Raw genomic sequence first — 21,971 nt, 5'->3', positions numbered from 1 at the left:
GTCCTCCTAAGAAATTACTGATGCTTGTCAAATACCAGGATCCACTTAAGTTGGAAGTCTCTTCTGTCTTGCCGGCCAGAGGGTTGAACATGTACTACTACTGCAGGTGAAAGAGTAGGAATTTTACTTCAGGTACATTGTTTCCCAATAAAATTGGAGGATTTTATCCAATCCTATACCTGAGCACCTAGAACTAATACCTCATATGGAAAAAATTCAAGATGGTTATGCTAGACTCTAATTTCCCTTTTAAACAGGGAAAACCGGCTATGTGCTCTACATTTTAAAAGCTTATACTCACATAGATCTTTTTTAGTACAAGAGTATTTTATTTGAAGCCAAAAATACAGAGAAATGAATACAAACCATAAACTAAACATACTACAATAAATTGAATCTAAATATTAAAACTCCAAAAAGAAAACAGATCTAGAGGGGATTGTGGATAAGCTAGAATATTTTTCAACAGGCTGCCAAACCAAATGTATCTTTTTCAGCCTATTAGTTTTCAAAAAGACAACCACTTCATGTTTAAAGGTTTTGCAAAGTGTTCTACCAAAAAAGAACATTTTAACAAACTCATCTTTCCAATTACTCAGTCAATTTTAAAGCAATTGAAAGCAAAATATATAACTGGGGTTTTTTTTTGCCAGATATAAAAAAACCCTTCATCATAACAAGAAAATTACAATTTGAAATATTCTCAATGCCCAAAATTCTCTAATTACCCACATTCATGACAGACTGAAGAATAGAACAGTAATGCAACATATGAAACCGTGTTCCTACTAACCCGTGACAATACTAACATTTGCATTCATTAATTATAACCAGTTTTTGCCAGTTTACAAGGGGGTCCTAAACATATATTGAGCTCTATCAAGCTATCAAAAGATTAGAACAAACTAGCAGATAAGGAAACTATAATTGATTTTGACCACCAAAACAGTAAGACCAAGGAATAGGTCATATGCTAGATCTTTCCCAGCTTCTCTCTAAACCTTTGCAGTGCTTTTTTTTTTTTTTTTTGCAGGTCTTTTTTAGCAATATATAAAACTAGGGAGCAATGTCATTAGAAGTAGCATTTGGTACAGATCATTAAAAGATTTTGCATATCAGATGTTGTGAAGGTAATTTTCATTTAAACAATGCTACAGTTGTATCTGTTTAAATTTGTGAAACTTACACAACCTGTGTTTAGCAGATACCTGTTGAATAGCAAAATGTTTTCCATACATAGAGATGCATCTGAGGCACCAGAAATATTTCTGATTCATTATGGAAAGTCACCATATTGCCTTTTGTTTTTATTACATGTCTAATTGTCATTGCAGCGCTTCTGTACAAACTGGAGGTTTCTCCTCTTGGATAATTGGCTGGTGAAGAACATATCTCAGACATGAGTGGAAGAATACATGTGCAACACCATACATATGCTAGTTATTAGAGTTCGCCATCAATTTCCTCAAAAGCCCCTCATTTTTAATTGAAGTTCATAGGAGCTCTACGAGACATGATTCCTATAGTTTTTCTTCCTGCTGGCAAGACCACAGACATAATGCTTGCAGTGGAGTGCATGATGCAATTTCAGTAGATGGGCTGGACCATATTGAGAATGAGTGTTGTAGCCTCAGCAGATCACTGCTTGTCTCCATATGAGATGTCCAATAGCCCTTGAATTTCAAGCAGAATCAAGCCAGTCAAGGACTGTATCAGCATACTAGAGAAGCTCAGACTCCCTATCTCTGTGGCTTTCCCATTCCAGTTTGACCAAGGGCATGCCATTCCAAATTCAATCCCATTTAATTATGTGAACTACAGATGCATTCAGCCTTGATTGGGGAGATCACCTAAATAGTCTCTATGCCTAGAATTCCTGATTCCCCTGGAAGAAAGGACTTCACATCTATGCCATATAGATAATTTCAGTTCCTGGCTCAAAACCTAATGTACAGAAAGTGGTTTTGGATACATTGGAGGCTGGGGTCATGTATGGAGCAGTAAAAGGCTATATGGTAAGGATGGCCTACATTTGTCTACAGCAGGAAGGAGGATGCTAAGTGAGAAAATCAGATCATATATTATCAGACATTTAAACTAAAGAATTGTAAGCAAGTTTGGGGATGCAGGTACCTGTCTGCTAAAGGACACTCCCAGTGCACCTCCCACTTCACTTCACGATCTTAATCTCAGGAAAAAGACAATGTGTTCTCCTCAGAAATAGGCTTTTCCCTGTACGTACCAGGATCAGTCCAGGACACCTGGGTTGTGACTCCGCACCAGTAGATGGAGACAGACTAAAACTTGTGGGCGGAGCATATATGCCCCTGTGCCAGCCACAGCCCCTCAGTCTTACTCTGTCTCCAGTAGGTGGTGCAGGTCCGGTCACAGCCCTGTCGGGCCTGATTCTGGTTGTTAGTCAGGTTCGCTTTTTGGGTTTTATTTTCTATTAGGCCTATTTGGTTTTTTTCTGTAAATTGGGTTTTTTGTTTAATTTGGTTAATTTTAGTCCCGGTTGCCCTGCCTCCCTGGGGAGTTGAGAGGTCCTGAGGGGACTACCCTCCCCAGGTGGAGGCCGCTGCTAGGGTTGAGGACCCGGCTGGACTAGTAGCAGCGTCAGGGGTGACACCGGGGAGCCCGGTTCACTCACCCCTGCAGGACAGAGGGCTTTTTCAGTACCAGGGACAGCGTTTTCTGTAAAAAAAAAAAAAAAAAAAAAAAAAAAAAAAGTGTTTGACTTTTTTTTCTGTCGGCTCTCCGTTGCCTGGCGTTGCGCTCCGTCCCGTCCCGCTCGGGGGGGGGGGGGGGGGGGGCGTCGTCGGCAGGGGGGAGGTCGCCGATTTCGCCGCGGTGATTTTTTTCTTTTTCTTCAGCGCCCCTCAGTGTTTTTCGGTGCGTCCTTTGTTTTCCCGCGATTTTCTCGATGCCGCGCGGCTCGCAGTGCAGGGCCTGCGGCTCGGCGCGCGCGCGTCTCTCCCGGGACGGCCTTTGCTCGGCCTGTGTCCCGGGAGACGAGGGATCATCGGGGGCACCTCGGGGGACCCGTTCCCGGGTGGCACGATCGCCGTCGCAGGGGGGAGGGGCCCCTGACAGGCCTCCTGGTTCTTTCCCGGTTTCCGCGGGAGTGGCGGCCATTTTGTCCACCGGCCGGGTAGTCTCACGCGAAACGGTGGAGGCCTCGGTTTTGCCCCCTGAGCTCTCCCCGCAGTGGGGTGCGGCGGGGGAGGCCCCCTCGGAGGGGCCCCGGTCCCAGGGGACTTCGGAAATCGATTCTTCGGATTCGGGCGAGCTCTCAGAGGATTTAGCGCTTTGCTGCGCAAGGTGCTCCGATATAGGCGAAGCAAGCGCAGTCGGGGGGACGCCTCGCGCGCTCGGGTCCACCGGTCCCCGCCGAAGAAAAAGCCGGCCAGGAGGACGGCGAAGGTCGCCCAGGCCGCGGGCCGGAGCAAGCGGATTCCGCGAGGGGTGCCGCAGGGCTCGGAGTCCGAAGAATCCGCCGAGGCGGACACGGAGGCCTCTGAGGAACCCCTGCCGGGAGCCGGGAAGGCAGCGTCCGATGGCTCCGCGCAGCTCGCTACGGGGAAAAGAGCACAGGCCGTCGATGGGGATGACCCCAAGGTGGTGCGTTTGTTCCTTAGGGAGGAGCTGTCGCCGCTTATCCCGGCCATTCTCCAGGAGCTGCGGATTGATGCCCCTCCGGTGGTGGTCCGCCAGGAGGCAAATATGGATCCTGTCCTGCTCGGGCTCACAGGGCCGGCGGTTGCTTTTCCTTTTCATTTTTTCGTCCACGGATATCCTCTTCAAGGAATGGGATACTCCGGAGTTGGATTTGAAGGTCAGCAAGGCCATGGACAAGCCTTACCCTTTGCCGGAGGACGCGCTGGAGCTCCTCCGGCTCCCAAAAGTGGATTCGGCGGTGTCCGCTGTCACGAAGAGGTCTAACATCCCGGTCACGGGAGCGACAGCCCTCCGGGATATTCAAGACCGGAAGTTGGAGGTTCAACTCAAAAAGATTTTCGAGGTCTCTGTCCTAGGAGTGCGGGCCGCCATGTGCACGAATTTTGCTATGCGGGCTAGTCTGCGCTGGGCTCAAGTCCTTCAGGCGAATGCAGGTCTCTCTGCAGAGGAAGCTTCTCAAGCAGACAGGTTGGAGGCAGCCATTGCCTATGGGGCCGATGCGCTACAGATCATGGAGCGCACCTCGGCTCACTCCATGGTGGCAGCGGTGTCGGTGCGTCGTCTTCTTTGGCTGCGCAACTGGGCAGCAGATGGCTCTTCCAAGGCTCACCTCGGGGCATTGCCATTTAAAGGGAAATTGCTATTTGGCAAGGAGTTAGATGATTTGTTGGTTTCCCTGGGTGAGAATCGAGCGTTTAAGCTGCCGGAGGATAGGGCCCGTCCGCGATCTTCCTTCTCAGGCAGAGCCCGGTTCCGGGGGCCCAGGAAGTCCAGACCGCAAAGATCCTCTGGATCCTCATATAGGTCGTCCTCCTCGCGGAACGCTCAGTGGCAGCAGTCCTTTCGGGGCAAGCGTTTTGGCCGGCAAGGAGGGGCTCCGTCGGGTGCGGGGGCCAAGCCTTCACAATGAAGTCCGGCCGGCCCATCCCTCCTCGTGGCCTCGGCACGTTGTCCCAAACGTGGGGGCGCGTCTCTCCTTCTTTCTCGAGGAATGGGCCAGCATGACGTCGGATCAGTGGGTCCTCCACGTGATAAGACACGGCTACGAGTTAGACCAAGAAAGACGGCTCTTTCCGCCCCATTCTGGATCTGAAGGGAGTCATCAGATGCCTTCGGGTTCCTCATTTCAAGATGGAAACCATTCGTTCCGTGATCGTGTCAGTGCGCCCCGGCGAATTCCTGGCGTCCCTAGACCTCACAGAAGCATACCTTCATGTAGGCATCCATCTAGCTTTTCAGTGGTTCCTGCGGTTTTGCATTCTGCGCAGGCACTTCCAGTTCCGGGCGCTCCCGTTCGGCCTAGCGACAGCGCCTCGGACATTCACGAAAGTGATGGTGGTCGTGGCGGCGCAGTTGCGGCGGGAAGGCCTGCTGGTTCACCCTTACCTCGACGATTGGCTAATCAGAGCGAAGTCTCAGAGTCTGTGTCGGCAGGCGGTGACCAGGGGGTTACAGCTCTTGCAGTCCCTGGGCTGGGTGGTCAACTACAACAGAGTCATCTCGAACCTTCTCAGTCCTTGGAGTATCTTGGAGCCCTTTTCGACACGAAGCGAGGCAAGGTGATTCTCTCTCAGGAACGGATATGCAATCTGCAGTCTCAGGTGCTACGTCTTCTGTCGCTACACCGGCCACGAGTCTGCGATTACCTGACGGTTCTGGGGTCTATGGCATCCACTCTGGCGTTAGCCCCTTGGGCGTTCGCTCATCTACGACCGCTGCAGTCCTCATTGCTTTCCCGCTGGAAACCGGTTTCCAAGGATTTTTATCTACCTCTCCCTCTCGAGGGTCAGGCGCGAGCCAGCCTGAGCTGGTGGCGGGATTCCAAGCATCTCTCCTGTGGAGTGTCCATTCTGCTGCCCGACTGGACGGTGGTGACCACGGATGCCAGTCTTTCCGGCTGGGGGGCAGTGTGCCAAGGGAAGTCGGTTCAGGGTCTGTGGTCAGAGTCGCAGACCCGGTGGTCTATCAACCGGCTGGAGACCAGAACGGTCCGTCTGGCGCTGCATGCTTTTCTACCCCTAGTATGCGGACAGGCGGTCCGGGTATTGTCGGACAACGCTACCACCGTGGCTTACATCAATCGCCAGGGCGGGGCAAGAAGTCCTCTAGTGGCGGAGGAGGCGTGGCTCTTGATGCTCTGGGCAGAGCGGCATCTCAGCCATCTCGCTGCGTCCCACATTGCAGGAGTCGACAACGTCCAGGCGGATTTTCTCAGCCGTCACCGTCTGGATCCCGGAGAGTGGGAGCTGGCGGAAGAGGCGTTTCTCTTCATCTGCAAGACTTGGGGAACGCCCCACATGGATCTGATGGCCACGTGGCACAGCGCAAAGGCTCCGAGATTTTACAGTCGACGTCGCGAAAGGGGCGCAGAGGGAGTCGACGCGTTGGTGCTTCCCTGGCCGGCGGATGTGCTTCTGTATGTGTTCCCACCGTGGCCCATGATCGGCAAGATTCTGCGGCGCATAGACTTGCACCCGTCCAACGTGATCATGGTGGCGCCGGAGTGGCCGCGCCGTCCCTGGTTTGCGGACTTAGTCCAGTTGTCGGTGGCCGCCCCCCTTCGCCTTCAGGGGTTCGCGGGGCTTTCTTCGGCAGGGCCCCGTCTGTTTGGAGGATGCGGATCACTTCTGTCTCGCGGCATGGCTTTGAGAGGTACCGGTTGAAAAGAAAAGGCTACTCGGATGCGGTCGTTACTACGTTGCTGAGATCCCGAAAACAGTCTACTTCCCTGGCTTATGTTCGGGTCTGGGTAGTGTTTGAGGAATGGTGCGTGGAGCGGGGTCTGAATCCCACTTCCGCTTCTATTTCTGATATTTTGGCGTTTCTCCAGGCGGGGCTCGCCAAAGGTTTAGCGTGCAATTCCCTTCGGGTCCAAGTGGCGGCGCTTGGGTGCTTGCGAGGTGAGGTCCGGGGAGTCTCTCTGGCTCTCCACCCAGATATCTCCCGCTTTCTTAGGGGGGCTAAGCACCTCCGTCCTCCGTTGCGGCCCCTTGCCCGTCTTGGAACCTCAACTGGGTACTCTCAGCCTTATGCTCAGCGCCGTTTGAGCCCCTGAAACGTTATACGCTCAAGGATCTCACGTTGAAGACCGTATTCCTGGTGGCGATTGCATCAGCCAGTCGTGTTTCAGAATTACAGGCGTTGTTCTGTAGGGAGCCCTTCTTGCGCATCTCCGATTCGGGGGTTTCCTTGCGGACGGTTCCCTCCTTCCTTCCTAAGGTCGTGTCGTCGTTCCGTTTGAATCAGTCGATTGAACTTCCCGCTTTCATGTTTGGGGAGTCTTCGGACCCGAAAACGAAAGACTTGGGAAAACTAGATGTGCGGAGGTCCCTTCTTCGCTATCTAGAGGTTACTAATCCGTATCGGGTGACGGATCATCTGTTTGTGTTGACTTCGGGTCCAAAGAAAGGTGCTGCGGTGTCCCGCACGACAATTGCCCGTTGGCTCAAGGAAGCCATTGGTTCTGCGTATCTTCTGCATGGAAAATCGCCGCCAGTGGGTCTTCGGGCTCATTCGACGCGGTCTCACGCTGCGTCTTGGGCGGAATCTTCTCAGGTGTCGCCTCAAGAGATTTGCAGGGCGGCTACCTGGAAGTCGTTGCATACCTTCTTTAAACATTACCGGTTGGATGTTCAGGCTACTGAAGCTGGGGGTTTTGGAGAGAGGGTACTCCGAGCGGGACTCTCTGCTTCCCACCCTCGGTAAGTTGGCTCTGGTACATCCCAGGTGTCCTGGACTGATCCTGGTACGTACAGGGAAAGGAAAATTAGTTTCTTACCTGATAATTTTCGTTCCTGTAGTACCAAGGATCAGTCCAGGATCCCGCCCACAGTGCTGCGCTATAGTAATGGAGAGTCCGCTCTTTATTGTTTCTTTCACTACGCTGACCCTTCTTGAGTTGCTCTCCCGGTTTGGGAGTCTACGCTGACCCTTCTTGAGTTGCTCTCCCGGTTTGGGAGTCTGGTTTCGGTAGGGGTGTTGGATTTCTTTCGTTTCCCTACCAAGTTTGTATGGTTAGTTATGGTTGCCTTTTTGGCTTTTGTCTACTTTGACATTACGTATGACTGAGGGGCTGTGACTGGCACAGGGGCATATATGCTCCGCCCACAAGTTTTAGTCTGTCTCCATCTACTGGTGCGGAGTCACAACCCAGGTGTCCTGGACTGATCCTTGGTACTACAGGAACGAAAATTATCAGGTAAGAAACTAATTTTCCTTTATTTTTCAGATTTGGTAAGACATAGCATTTAGAAAATAACAATTCCTGTCTCTAACATCCTGGCCACTAAGCACCAGTTTTCCCTGGAGATAGTTTTGTACCATGGGTGGCTACCAACATGCCATAAACCTTAGCCTGCTTTTATATATTAATACTTATGGCTAACTTACCCCTGGTCCTAACTTCAAGTGCTACCCCTCTGTTCACCTCTGAAGCAGATGCTGGCTGGAGGTCTGGGGAATGTATGCAGGGAAGGACTTGCTTCCTGGATTTGGTACTGGCAGAGCTGGCAGCGATCCGGGAAGGAGACTGGCTTCTGCCTCTGGTACTTACCGGGCTGTTTGGGGCTTGCTCTCGCCCCTCATCGTCTCAGACTCCATCTCACTCTCTGCACCTGAGCAGGGCATCTCCTCTCTTTGGTCTCCTACCCCAGTCTCTTGGCCACACCTAGTCTTCTCCCTTCTCGATAGCAAGCGGTGCTGGTGTGCTTAGGGCTCCCCTTTTGCTTGTCTAGTTCCTTTTCTTTCATGGGTCCCTTCTCAGGGTCTCGCTCCCAGGGTCCTTTTCTGTTTTTGCCCCCAGGGTTTGCTCTCAGGGTTTCCTTTTTCAGGGTCTCACTCCTAGGGTCAATTCCTTCTCTCTATTTGCGCCCCCCCCCCCCCCCCCCCACTTTCTTTTACTTTCTCGCTGATAAATATGCATATGCTCATGCATAATCACATGGTGGGTGGAGGGTCTTTGCTGCATTGCACATCTTTTCCCACCTCCCCATTACTTTGGGGAGGTCCTGCCACATTGCAGGTCTCTTTCCCCTTACCCATTTCTTCAGGAGGGGTACTGACACATCCTGTATGCCAAGATATTATGCCAAAGTGTTTTTCTCAGTCTGACTGCCCCCCTTCTCCCAAGGGTGGGGGTCTTTCTGAGCTCTGGACTCTGCTTATGGGCTTAGCTGCTGTAATGTCCTTCTGCCTTGGTCCTATTTACACAGGCACAGGCAGATCTAGATAAAGTATCCTTCAATGTAAAGTTCTTATCAGGGCAAGGTCTCTTGTTTTTCAACTGAGACAGTGTTTTGGGGGCCTGTTAGTATTTGACTGCATGCTTCTTTGGCTATTATGATTCATATTTGGTGCTTTCAGTGGTAAAACATGGGATATCTCCCTACAGAATAGGAGCGGCAGGAGATGGCCAATGAAATTTATGTCACCCTCAAGCAATACAGGAAGTAGGAGGAAAAAATAAAATCAATCAGCTCAAAAAAGCAGACAAGGTGTCTAGGAAATGCAACAAATCAAGGAAGAATTGGAAATCTATGACTACAAATGCTCAGTTTGGGCAATAAAATCCCAGACCTGCCGGCCCTAATGATGGAGGCGTCTTGGACTTTGTAGCGGTTAGACATGGCTCATGGATTCTCATGATTGGGATATGGTCATACCAGGCTACAACTTGTTAAGGAAGGACAGAGGGGTCAGAAAAGGGGGAGGAGTAGCTCTTTATGTCAAAAACAATATCCAAGCAATTGAACAGCAAGGAATGAGGGGTAAAGAAGAAGCATTATGGGCCAGCCTAAAAAAAAAATGATGGTGCATCCATTGTTACTGGAGTGGTTTACAGGTCTCCAACTCAAACAGAAGAGCTAGAAAGAGATCTGGTCAAAGACATCCAAAAGGTGGGAAAAAAGGGAGAAGTGTTGATGGTTGGAGATTTTAATCTGCCAGTCGTACAATGAAGAATCCCTTATGCGGAATCTACCAGAAGTAGAGAGATAGTGGATGCCCTGCAAGGGGCTGTGTTCAAACAAATGGTAATGGAACCCATGAAGCAGAATGAGATACTTGACTTAGTGCTCACTAATGGGTTTATGTCTCTAATGTCCCAGTGGGTGCCCACCTCAACATCAGTGATCCTTGAATGGTTTGGTTTGATAAAACAAATAGAATACGGAGAAATCACACGATGAGCCAGGTTTTGAATTTCAAAAATATGGACTTTATTGAAAAGGGAACGTACCTGGAGGTAGAACTATTGGCATCTATTCCTTTGTTCAACCTAAACTAAAAGAAGCAATTGCAAAACCAACAAATCTGTTAGAAAAGTCAACAAAAGTAAGAGAAATAAGAAACCGATCTGGTTCTCAAAGGAGGTGGCTTATAAAATAAAAGCAAAAAGAACAGCATTCAAGAAATATAAAGGATCCCAAAAAGAGGAACAGAAGGAAGAATATCTGGTGAAACTGAGGGGAGGCAAAGAAAGAAATCAAGAAAGCTAAAAGTCGGATGGAAGAAAAGATTGTCAAAGAGGTAAAGAGAGGTGACAAAACATTTTTCAGATAGAGAAAGATCCAAAGTGGTATAATAAAATTGAAAGGTGACAAAGGTCAAAGTGTAGAGAGAGACGAAGAAATGGCCAAAATATTAAACAAATACTTCAGTTCGGTTTTCACTAAAGAAGACCCTGGAGAAGGACCGTTGCTAGTTAACAAGACTGTGGATGGGGGTGCAGTAGTTGAAACTCTGTATGGGAAGAGCTAGGAAAAGTGAAAGAGAACAAGGCCATGGGGGCCGGATGAGGTACATTCCAGGATATTGAGAGAGCTCAGAGATGTGCTGGCAAGTCCACTTAAGGACCTGTTCAATAGATCCATAGAAATGGGGAGTGGTGCCGACAGATTGGAGAAGAGTGGTGGTGGTCCCGCTTCACAAGAGTGGGAGCAGAGAGGAGGCTAGAAACTACAGTCTGGTTAGCCTCACCTTGGTGGTGGGAAAGTTAATGGAGACTCTGCTGAAGGAAAGAATAGTTAACTATCTTCAATCTGGTGGGTTGCTGGATCCAAGGCAGCATGGAATTTCTAGGGGAAGGTCCAGTCGGACCAATCTGATTGATTTTTTTGATTGGGTCACTAGAGAATTGGATCAGGGAAGAGTACTCGATGTGATTTACTTGGACTTTAGTAAAGCTTTTGATATGGTCCCACATAGAAGCTCATGAATAAAATGAGAAGCTAGGGAGTGAGCGTCAAATTGGTTGACGGATAGAAGACAGCATGTAATGGTAAATGGAACCTATGCTGAAGAGACAATGGTGTTAAGTGGCGTGCCACAGGGATCGTTGTTGGGACTGGTTCTGCTCAGTGTCTTTGTGAGCTAAATTGCAGAAAGGATAGAAGGTAGTTTGTCTATTTGCGATTGATACTAAGATCTGCAACAGAGTGGACACACCATAAGGAGTAGAGAGAATGAAATATGATTTAAGGAAGCTTGAACAGTAGTCAAAGATATGGCAGCTGGGATTCAATACCAAGAATTATAGAGTCAATCATCTGGGGTGCAGTAATCCAAAAGAGCTGTATGTGATGGGGGGTGAAGGGCTATTGTGCATGGAGCAAGAGAGAGACCTTGGGGTGATAGTGTCTTACGATCTGAAGATGGCGAAGCAATGTGACAAGGTGATAGCTAAAGCCAGAAGAATGCTGGGCTGCATAGAAAGAGGAATAACCAGTAAGAAAAAGGAGGAGGTGATCCCCTTGTACAGGTCCTTGGTGAGGCCTCACCTGGAGTACTGTGTTCAGTTCTGGAGACTGTATCTCAAAAGGGACAGAGACAGTATGGAAGCGATCCAGGGAAAGGAAACCAAAATGATGTGTGGTCTCCATCAAATGACTTATGAGGAGAGGTTGAAGGACATAAATATGTTTACCCTGGAGGAGAGGAGGTGCAGGGGAGATATGATACAGACCTTCAGATACCTGAAAATTTTTTAATGATACATAATCAACAACAAATCTTTTCCGTTGGAAAGAAATCAGTAGAACTAAGGGTCACAAAATGAAACCCCAGGGAGGATGATTCAGGATCAGTGTCAGGAAATTTCTTCACAGAGAGAATGGTGGATGCTTGGAATACCCTTCCGGAAGAAGTGGTGAAGACAAAAACAGTAAAAGATTTCAAAGGGGGCATGGGATAAACACTGTGGATCCCTAAAGGCTAGAGCAGGGGTGGGCAATTAATTTTCCCATGGGGCCGCATGAGAAATTGGGATGATTTTAGAGGGCCGGACTAATATAATTAACTCAGTTCTACCCAATACTATATAAAGATATATACTATCCCTTCATAAACAAACAGTAAGTTAAATACAAAGATTCAATGAAAATATGGAGGACCTAATTACATCATTCCCCCCCAGCACATCTCTGGCCCCCTCCACACTCATTCCCCCCTCCAAGTACATCTCTAGCTCCCCCACACTCTCATTTCCCCCCCCCCCTCCCAGCACATCTCTGGCTCCCCCACACTCTCATTCCCTCCTCCCAGCACATCTCTGGCCCCCCACACACTCTCATTCCCCCCTCCCAGCACATCTCTGGCCCCCCACACACTCTCATTCCCCCCTCCCAGCACATCTCTGGCCCCCCCACACACTCTCATTCCCCTCTCCCAGCACATCTCTGGCCCCCCACACACTCTCATTCCCCCCTCCCAGCACATCTCTGGCCCCGCACAGACTCATTCCCCCCTCCAAGTACATCTCTGGCCCCCCACACACTCTCATTCCCCCCTCCCAGCACATCTCTGGCCCCGCACAGACTCATTCCCCCCTCCAAGTACATCTCTGGCCCCCCACACACTCTCATTCCCCCCTCCCAGCACATCTCTGGCCCCGCACAGACTCATTCCCCCCTCCCAGCACATCTCTGGCCCCGCACAGACTCATTCCCCCCTCCCAGCACATCTCTGGCCCCCCACACACACACACACTCCCCCCTCCCAGCACATCTCTGGCCCCCCCCACACACACACTCCCCCCTCCCAGCACATCTCTGGCCCCCCACACACTCATTCCCCCCACACACTCATTCCCCCCTCCCAGGACATCTCTGGCCCCCCCCCCCCACACACTCATTCCCCCCTCCAAGTACATCTCTGGCCCCCCACATACCCATTCCCCCCTCCCAGCACATCTCTGGCCCCGCACAGACTCATTCCCCCCTCCAAGTACATCTCTGGCCCCCCACATACCCATTCCCCCCTCCCAGCACATCTCTGGCCCCGCACAGACTCATTCCCCCCTCCAAGCACATCTCTGGCCCCCCACACGCTCATTCCCCCCTCCCAGCACATCTCTGGCCCCCCACACACTCTCATTCCCCCCTCCCAGCACATCTCTGGCCCCCCACACACACTCATCCCCCCTCCCAGCACATCTCTGGCCCCCCACACACACACACTCCCCCCTCCCAGCACATCTCTGGCCCCCCACACACTCATTCCCCCCTCCAAGTACATCTCTGGCCCCCCACACACTCATTCCCCCCTCCAAGTACATCTCTGGCCCCCCACACACTCATTCCCCTCTCCCCAGCCCCCTCCAAGCACATCTCTAGCCCCCACATACTCATTTCCCCTCCCAACATACTAATTCCTCCCCTCCTGATACCTGGCTGTGGCTGCACACTCTGGATTCCTTTGCTGTTGCGCTCCAATGCCGTGCTCCTGGCCTTCGCGTTCCGCCCACGTGCGATACTGTGCAGTGCTGGCTAGGTCTGCCCACAAAATATGCTCCTGACGTGTGCATCAACAAGGCTTGCAGCTCCTGCTCTGATTGGCTTACTGCTGCAATTATAGGGATAGGGTGCGCCTGCTATGGACAGGCTTCATCGCAGCAGCCAATCACTGTAACATCAGAGCACATGTCCCGCCCAACAAGCCCAAAAAAATGCGACTGGCAGAAGAAATAGCCCAATTAAAAGCAACCCGCGAATCAGAAAAAAAACCCGCGAATGACTACAAAAAGAAGCCCAATCTCGCGGTAAATAAGCGAGGTTGGCAACACTGGAAGGCAGCGTGCCTTGGCTCGAGTCACTCCCTCCCCCCCACCGGACGCTGTAAAAAAAAAAAAAAAGTTCATTCTCCGTCTGCTCTCAGCAGTGTAGATCAGCCAACTCTGAGTTAAGACGGGCGGGCCGGTCACAGACAGTAGGCGGGCCGGATGCAGCCCGCGGGCCGCCCCTTGCCCAGGTCTGGGCTAGAGGATGAGAATGAAGAAAAAAGTGAATGGAGGTAACTTGCTAGTGTGGCCGTTACTAGTCTAAACCAATAAGCCTTCATAGTGTTGATGCAACTCCGTCATTGCTCTCTGCTTCAACGACAGAGGGAAAGGGGGATTAGATTCAGATAGCAAACAACAAAGACATTGAATTTTACAGCCTGGTAAAACAAATAAGAAGAGGAGTAATTTGCTGATGTGGCTGTTAATACCCTTAACCAATAAGCCTGATACTTTTTTATGCACCTCCAACATTGCTCTCTGCTTCAACGGCAAGAGGTAATGGGGAATTGGACCCAAACAGCAACCAACAAGGTCCTTGACTTTGGTCTGGGAAACTAAGTATAGGGGTGACTTTATGGCACAGCAGATACTACCATGTTTGCTGGGCAGACTGTGGTCCTTTCCTGTTATTTCTATGTTTCTGGGTTTTCAGAAATCAGATGGTTAGTTAAATTGAGGTAGTCATATTCTTCTTCAACAAGTAAGAAGGAGCTAGATATCTGCTTCTGTGTTATAAAGGTGTTAGGTTGTGAGGTTGGGCCATTTCAAACATAACAACCCTGGAAGACATTTACCTGGCAAAGATAGAAAAGACCCTGGAAAACAAGCTGAATCACCAGCTGGACTTTGAGTGATCCTTGAGTCCACATGTAGGGAATAGCATCTTTCTTTGTTGGGGAACTCCTAGGATAGATCCATTCATAACAACTCAGAAGAAAAAAACTACCTGCATTCTGTTCCAGGAGAAGGTTAGAAAACAGATGCTTTCTTTCTAAATTGGGGAAATGAACTTCTGTACATATATCCTCTGTACCACGAATGCAAAAATCTTAATAGATAAAACAGAAGACTGTGATTTTTGTTGCTTTCTTTTGACTGAAACAAATTTGGTTTCCAAATCTTTGGGCTTTATCTATCAATTATGTTGGACCCCTTTTCCATCTCTTATAGTGCAGAATCAGGACATGTTACGTCATCCATCTCACTTTTCCGGCTTAGATGTTGACTTTCGCACGTTCGATGTTGAAGAATTAGTGGTATGCTCTTGTTATCTCACTGATAGTGTCTCAAGTATTTCTGGCTTCTAAGAAGACCACCAGAAGATCATATGATTGCAAATGGAGGAGTTCTGCTGTCTGGTATAACAGCAAGTCCCTAGATTCCTTTCTTCTGTCCCACATAAAAACTTCTTGAATAATTTCTGCACATCTAAGCCTGGGCTCAAAACCAACTCTGTTAGGAAACATTTCAATGCAGTTGGTGCATATGGTCATATAGCAGAAAGACCAATTTGTGTGCAACTCTTACTTGTTAGATTTGTGCAGGATGCATTTCATTTGAAGCCTTTCATCAGCAAATAGTAAGTTTGCTGATGTCATGTAGGCTATATTTAGCTCTAAGATTTTGAAAAGTCTGCATGATATGTTTGTTAATTTTATTTTATGCTTGTTCTTGTGCAACTCGTGTAGGTTTGTAGATGGGTGGGTAAGAAACTCTTTTAAGAAAGTAAATCTGCCCATAATGTGTTATGATCTCAATGCAATTTTAACACAGCTGATAGCCCTGTTTTAGCCTCTGAACTTTTGTAGACTAAAACACCTTTCCTGAAAGGTCAGTTTTTTGGTAGTCACTTCAGTCTAGAGTTGGTGAGCTCCAGGCCCAGGTAACGTATGCACCGTATACTAAATTTCATCATAATAGTGCAGTACCACTCATGCATCCTGTGTTCCCACTGAGGTTGTGACAGATTTCTACTTTAGTTGACCATCTTTCTAATCTCTCTTCAAGGCCATATTCCAGTCAAAGTGAATGAGCTCTGCACATTTTTGATCGCAAAAGATCCATTGTCTTCTGTCTGAAGTGGACTTAATAAAGCTAAGTGGGCTTTCTTGGGTTTTGGGGGGGGGGTTTGCCCCATCAAGCCTGGGATCGCAGAATCAGAAAGCTTTGTAAGATTACAGGTTTGACTTTAGGCAGATGGCACATCAAGGCTCATATCATGGGTTTTATGGCTACATCAGTAGCCCATCTCAGACTAACATCAATAGAAGAGATTTACAGGGCTGTGATATGGATTTAGTCCACACATTCACATCCTATTATTGCCTAGACACACCCTTCTAGTGTGATAGCAGTTTTGGAAGTCTGTTCTTAAACATCTTTTTGAGAGTTAGAAAAATTTTGTAGTTTGCAAAAAATACACTGCCCCACTGAATTGTTTTTACTCCCCCCCCTCCCTTTTATTTTTATTTTTTTTAAGACAACCCTTAATTAGGGAGTCCCATATATGTGACTAGTGATTCCATTTGTTTTCAGAGAAAACATAATGAAAGAAAGTGAAAGCTTTCCTGTTTGAACAAGCTTTCTCTTCTTGTCTTATTTTTTAAATAGTTGCTTTGCAAAGAGGCACTTTGAAGACAGAGGAATCACAAGACACTCCCTTCTACCTTCCATTCTGGAGTGAAACTATTAAGCTAATAATTGAACTGAGGCATGCTGTGGGGCTGCAGGAATTGCTGTGCATGCTCACAAACATTTGCAAATATTTTCTAAAAAAGTTCTGGAAATTGTCTGATCAGTGCTCAGGTGGCAGTGATGTCACGCATTTCTGTAAATGGTGATTCCTGTCTTCAGAGAACATCTGCTATAGGCAAGCGTGTTTATCCATATACTGATAAACACAATTAACTACTGTTCACTGTTCGATTTGAATCTGTTTAGCCTACCAGCACCATTGGAAAGCTCTGATTTGTGGCTTCCTTTTGGAACATAACATTGTGGTTCTCAATAGGTAATATTAGAGAGATTATTTACAAAAACTGCCTGAGATAACTTGGGAACTCTATTGCTTTAGATATTTGTATTTCTATTTTAAAAAAATTGATGCCTTGAGGACAGAGAAAATGACTGTGTGAAAAAAAAAAAAAAAATTCTCCCTCCCATCTCTCACATTGACCTACTTGACACCTCTCTTCCCTTCCACTCATTCTGTGATACCTTCCAAATCCATCCCATTCCTAATTCCTCCATTGATCCTTTTACCTCTTTCCGTGGCAATATATATATCCCTTCACTCTCTCTCCCTGGTTCCCTATCCTTCCAGCGTTTGTTCAGCGTTTCTCACTGCACTCCCTCTTCCCCACTGATGCCTCGCCATCTACTTTCTCTACTGCACTTCATGCTTTCATTCTCAGTGCAGCGACCTTCCCCACTTCCTGCTTCCTTGTCTACCCTAATCTGATGTAGATGCTCTTCTCCACCCACATCCTCATCCCTCTTCCTCCTCCTCCTCCTTCCCCTGCCCAATACTCCTCACCATGGGGTACGGTGTCTTTTAGGATCCTGAAGGTGGGAGTCTGAAGAAGCATCAATGCTGGGGAGAGGGGAAAGGCTATGTCACTAGATGGGGGGAACATGAAACGTGAGGGCTTCAATGGGAAGGGCTGCCACTGGAATTGGAGAGCATATGAGCACCAGGAGATGATTTGGGGGACAACACTGGGGAAGAGAGATGGTTGTAAAAGCAGGGGTGCCAGGGGATAATAAGCATCAGAAGTGAGGGAAGAGGCACACTTCCACTTCAAGAGGCCTAACATATGCCACACCCATGGTGAGCAAACTTATTGTTTGTTTTTAATACAAAGTTTCATTTCTTTGTTCTGCATACCCTTCAGCATTGTACAGCTACCTTATCTCAGTTTTTCTAAGCAGCGAACAAAGCTTTAAACCTGAAACTCTTGCTCCACACCTTGCTCTGTATCACTGTGCTAAAGGTGCAATTTCCCTGGTTCAAATATGTAAGTCCTATTAACTCATTGAAAATCAGAATAAGTGTGACATCATTTTGATATTTTTCCATTTCTAACCAGGTTTGGTAGGAAGGCTATTTTAGATTAACAGACCAATAATTGATCCTTTTCAGATTTTTCTTTTTATATAATTTGTTGGTTTGTTTTTAATTCATCAACTACGTGAACATCTCATCTTGATTTTCTTGAACTAGAAAAATTATTGCCATATTTCTCTTATTTCTTTATTTTTAAAGTTGTCATCTGTTTCATTTGTGAGACTTTCAACCTCTAGTATATCTGTATATGGCTTTGTGGCTGTAGCTGTGAATAAGAGGTTATTTCTGTATGCAGCACAGTCACATAAAGTTTGTCTTTAACTGGTTCATGTTGGAACGAATTGGGATAGCACAGAAGCACTAAAATATTGTATGTTGAATCCCAGATGGCTTTGACTTCTCAAATGAGGCTGACTCCAGCACTCCTGATTCCCCGATCCAACTCGGCTCCACAGACCTAGGGATCAAACATGAGCGGGAGGTGCTGTTGCGCAGGACCCTTGAGCACGGCTCACCGGAGCCCACCTCTGCAGCGTCCACGACAGAGGGTAGGCCAGAGAAGAGGAGGGAGAAGTCAGTAAGGCAGTTGCTGGAGGAAGAACCCAGTTATCTGTCCCCAAGCAGAATTCCTGCCCGTTCTAGAGTGGTTTTCTACTAGCCCAAGGTGTATTAGCTTCTTCTTGCAATACACACAACCCCTATTTTCCTTGCACCAGGATAGGTATCATATTTTGTTATAATGTGCACAGGCCTGGATTTTGCATCTTTTTTTGCTAAAAAGAACAGCTTGGCATGGCTAAAGATCTTAAGGCCGAGGATTTTGTCTAGAAGCTATGGAATTGCTTGGAGATTTCTCATTACTGAGCATGTTTATGCTTATATTTATGAATAAACACGGAATATATATATGGGTACCATTCACTATAGTTTAGATACGGGATTCTTCTGTCCTTCTTTGAGCAGTGACATGCTACCATAGATCTAAAATTTTAAAATCTGTTGCTTAAATAATTATAGGTCTTCATAACAGTCAGAAACTTTCATGAGCATGTTTTAGCTTGGTTTGAACAGATGTATCATGATTTCAAAATGTAGCAGTCCTTTATAGACAGCTTAATCATACCTGAACCATCTTATTTATCTGTGGTTATCACACCTGGGAAGAAAAGAACATACGTTTTTCTCCCAGATTGTGAGTATTGTTCCTCTGGAACCAATTGGAATTGCCAAATTTGTGGTTGGTGTTTGAGTAGTGCCCCACAAAATCCACATTCTTAGAGCAGTATTTTGGGAGGACAAACTACATTCTGTATTACAAAGTGAGTGTTGTCATGCTCAGTACATAAGAAAGCCCTATTCTACAATGGCTTTACCAAATGTTGCCCTGAATTGCATGTGCATGATCTGAGGGATACGGAGAAGTCTTTGCTGCATTGTGAAATAAACCCTCAAGAATGTATGCCACATTTCCTTTTTCTCCAATTCAGTTATTTTTAGCATCCATGTTATTTTGTTTTGATCTTAGGTGCATTTTTAGTAGTTGGAGTCATCAGATGAGAGCATTCTCAGTATAGAAACTTAGAAGTCACTTGTCATGTATGATCTAGATGGAATTCTGCCCGGAAGTATTTAAAGTTCCCCTTAAGTGCTGAGTTCTTGTGAAGAAATGAGAATTCCAGGTTGCTTGTGAGATTTCTCTTTGACTTCCATGTCATGGTTTCCCTTTATATTAATGAAAATTATTCTATTTTCAAGTTAATGAACAATGAATTTGGAATTTAAAGCTCAAAAGATGTAATTTGTGCAGCTTTTAATGAGAAAACTTAGCTGACATTTCTACATGTAAGGCCAAAGCATTCAAGCACTGTTTCTTTCTTTCCATTATATTCCAGTATACATAGTGACAACACCCCTTCCACTCCCCCTTATTTTCTGATAATATTAAATATGTAAAGAACATTTCCTTAGCTTGGTATTCCATTTGCTCTGTGCCATAATGGCATGTGCAAAAATAGTGATTTATTTTTTTTTTATTACTAGTAAGTAGAGCAGACGTGATCTAGATGGAAGCTAGCTCTCAGTTTTACAGTATGAAGTAAATAGCCGAGTGTTTAGTCCAATCATGCAGTAGAAAACTAAAATATTAGAATTTTTACATTGAGAATAAAAATGAAATTAGCAAAAAAAACCTATTACCTGGAAATATTTGAGACTTGCACACAAGCCCAGAATGTCCAATCGCCAACTTTATTTCCATCTCAAATATAGGCATCATTTTTGCCCTGTGTACTCGTAATATAAGTTTTGAGAAAGGAGTCTCAGAAACCTTCATCCATATTTAACTTCAGCATTTCTTACTGCTTTTCATACAACGAACTTGTTTTGATATCTAAGACTTTAAAAAGTATTGCTAGCTTGTAAAGTCTCCAAAATCTATTAATTCTTGCCATCTTAAACTCCCCTCACCCTCATTTTGTGGCAATCTCCATGTTTCTTATAACAATATCTTATAGAAATGGAAACTATATATGCAAATCTATGCTTCAACTGTGCAATATTCCCTATGGATAGTATGGCGACCCATTAAAATAAAGCTGTCAAGTTGTTGTTTTTTTATGCTAATGTAAGGAGGGTTTTTTTTTCCTCCTCTGGCTTTAGCACTTCATATCAAAACACAAAGCTGTAAACTATAGAAGGATAATTTTATTATAAATGAAGCTGTCCCAGGGAGAATAGGTCATTTTGATTTGTTATTGGCATATTCCAAGGCACAATTGCATTATAATGCAAAAGTGAAAGGCATTGTCTGTAAGTAGTGCGTCGTCATTTTCCCTTTCTTGTTCTGAATTTTGATTTCTCTTCAGTAAAAAAAAAAAAAAAAAATTTAGAAAATGAAATGCATGGATTGGAATAAATGTAGAGTTTAGTCTCATGGAAATGGATGGGAAGCTTGCAAAACTTCCAAAGTTGTTCTTGAAATTTCTAGAATCTGAGATTCGTCTGCCTGTCTTGTCTGTCTTATTTTTCTTCTAATTTTTTTAGCACTCATTTTGAGCAGCCTGGGTATATGCATGGTAACAGCAGCTAAAAACTGGCAGAAAACCTCTTCACCCCTTCCAAACTGATGCTTAATCATTGAAGCAGTATGCACAGAAAGAGCATTTACTGGCAGTTAGTCTCTATGATGTCACCAAAGTAGTTTGCAAAAAATGCCCTAAGTGAAAAGCATAATTGGCATTATATAACAGAATGTAAATGTTAAAATAAAACACCCCTTTTTTCTCTAGAGATGAGCCAAAGAATCACAAATGCCACCAATCTGGAGAATCACCTATAGGTAGGGTTAGTATATTGCTATCACCTATCATAAGCACCAAGAAATTGTGGAATAAATTACAACAGAGTATAATATATCCCACCTGTGGGTGTATATATATATATATATATATCTGAATTGTAGATGGGGTTTGTAAATATTTTATCTTCTCATTTTTTTTGTAAATAGATAATGTCCTTGGGAGGAGGGAGGGGGGACAAGCATTTGCTGGCACATAACTCACTATGTGCAATGTAACAAAGAACCTATTGGAGGTTGTACTTATCTTTCTGCTGTACTTCATATTTATACCTATAATTTATTTTGGTAAGTAAAATGATCATTTCAGCATCAAATTGGCAATTGCTTCACAAAGCACATGTTCTCATTAAGAAAAAGGGAGTGTATAGCTATTGCTTAGAGAGAATCCTACTTTTTGCATGGAGTGTTATGCAGTCCATTTGAATAAGGAGCCTTGAGAGGGGAGATGTTGGCTGCTGTTATTGCTTGTGAAGTGCCTTGTCATATAGCTTTGCATGATGCTATCAAAAATGTAAATGTGGATTTGGGAAAAGAGGTAATTTTGCTCTTAATAGATTCTATGCTCTTCCTCCTTTAACTAGCATCTTTACATCATTAATTTGTGGTAAAAGTTTGTGTATAACCTTTTGTGTGATGGGAAAAATGCATGCATAATTAAGGGACCAAGTTCATTGTTAATCTGAAAAAGACCTGACTCCTATAACAAAATCGTCAATATTTGTATTACTTTAAGAAATAGTTTTATCCGTGGACCAGCAGGACAGTCAGCCACATAAGTGAAGTGACATCATCCAATGGCACCAAGACAAACAAAG

The 21,971-nt window shown here is 46.0% G+C and overlaps 1 protein-coding gene across 6 annotated transcripts in view; it reads left to right on the top strand.

Annotated features, from left to right (window-relative positions):
* The window catches only part of FAM126B (family with sequence similarity 126 member B), a 221,862-nt gene that overhangs the window by 186,704 nt on the left and 13,187 nt on the right, over positions 1-21,971 (top strand). The window contains exon 14 of one of the 6 annotated variants that reach the window (XM_029606227.1): positions 18,185-18,346. The exons of the other annotated variants lie outside the window; for them this stretch is intronic. Coding sequence (XP_029462087.1) covers positions 18,185-18,346 — 162 coding nt within the window. The remainder of the gene's footprint in view (positions 1-18,184; positions 18,347-21,971) is intronic. 6 annotated transcript variants of the gene reach the window in all.

This window comes from Rhinatrema bivittatum, chromosome 6 (genome assembly GCF_901001135.1).
Source record: "Rhinatrema bivittatum chromosome 6, aRhiBiv1.1, whole genome shotgun sequence".
Taxonomy (NCBI): domain Eukaryota; kingdom Metazoa; phylum Chordata; class Amphibia; order Gymnophiona; family Rhinatrematidae; genus Rhinatrema; species Rhinatrema bivittatum.
Note: the sequence above shows the minus strand (reverse complement) of the source record. Positions and strands in the feature narration are given on the sequence as shown.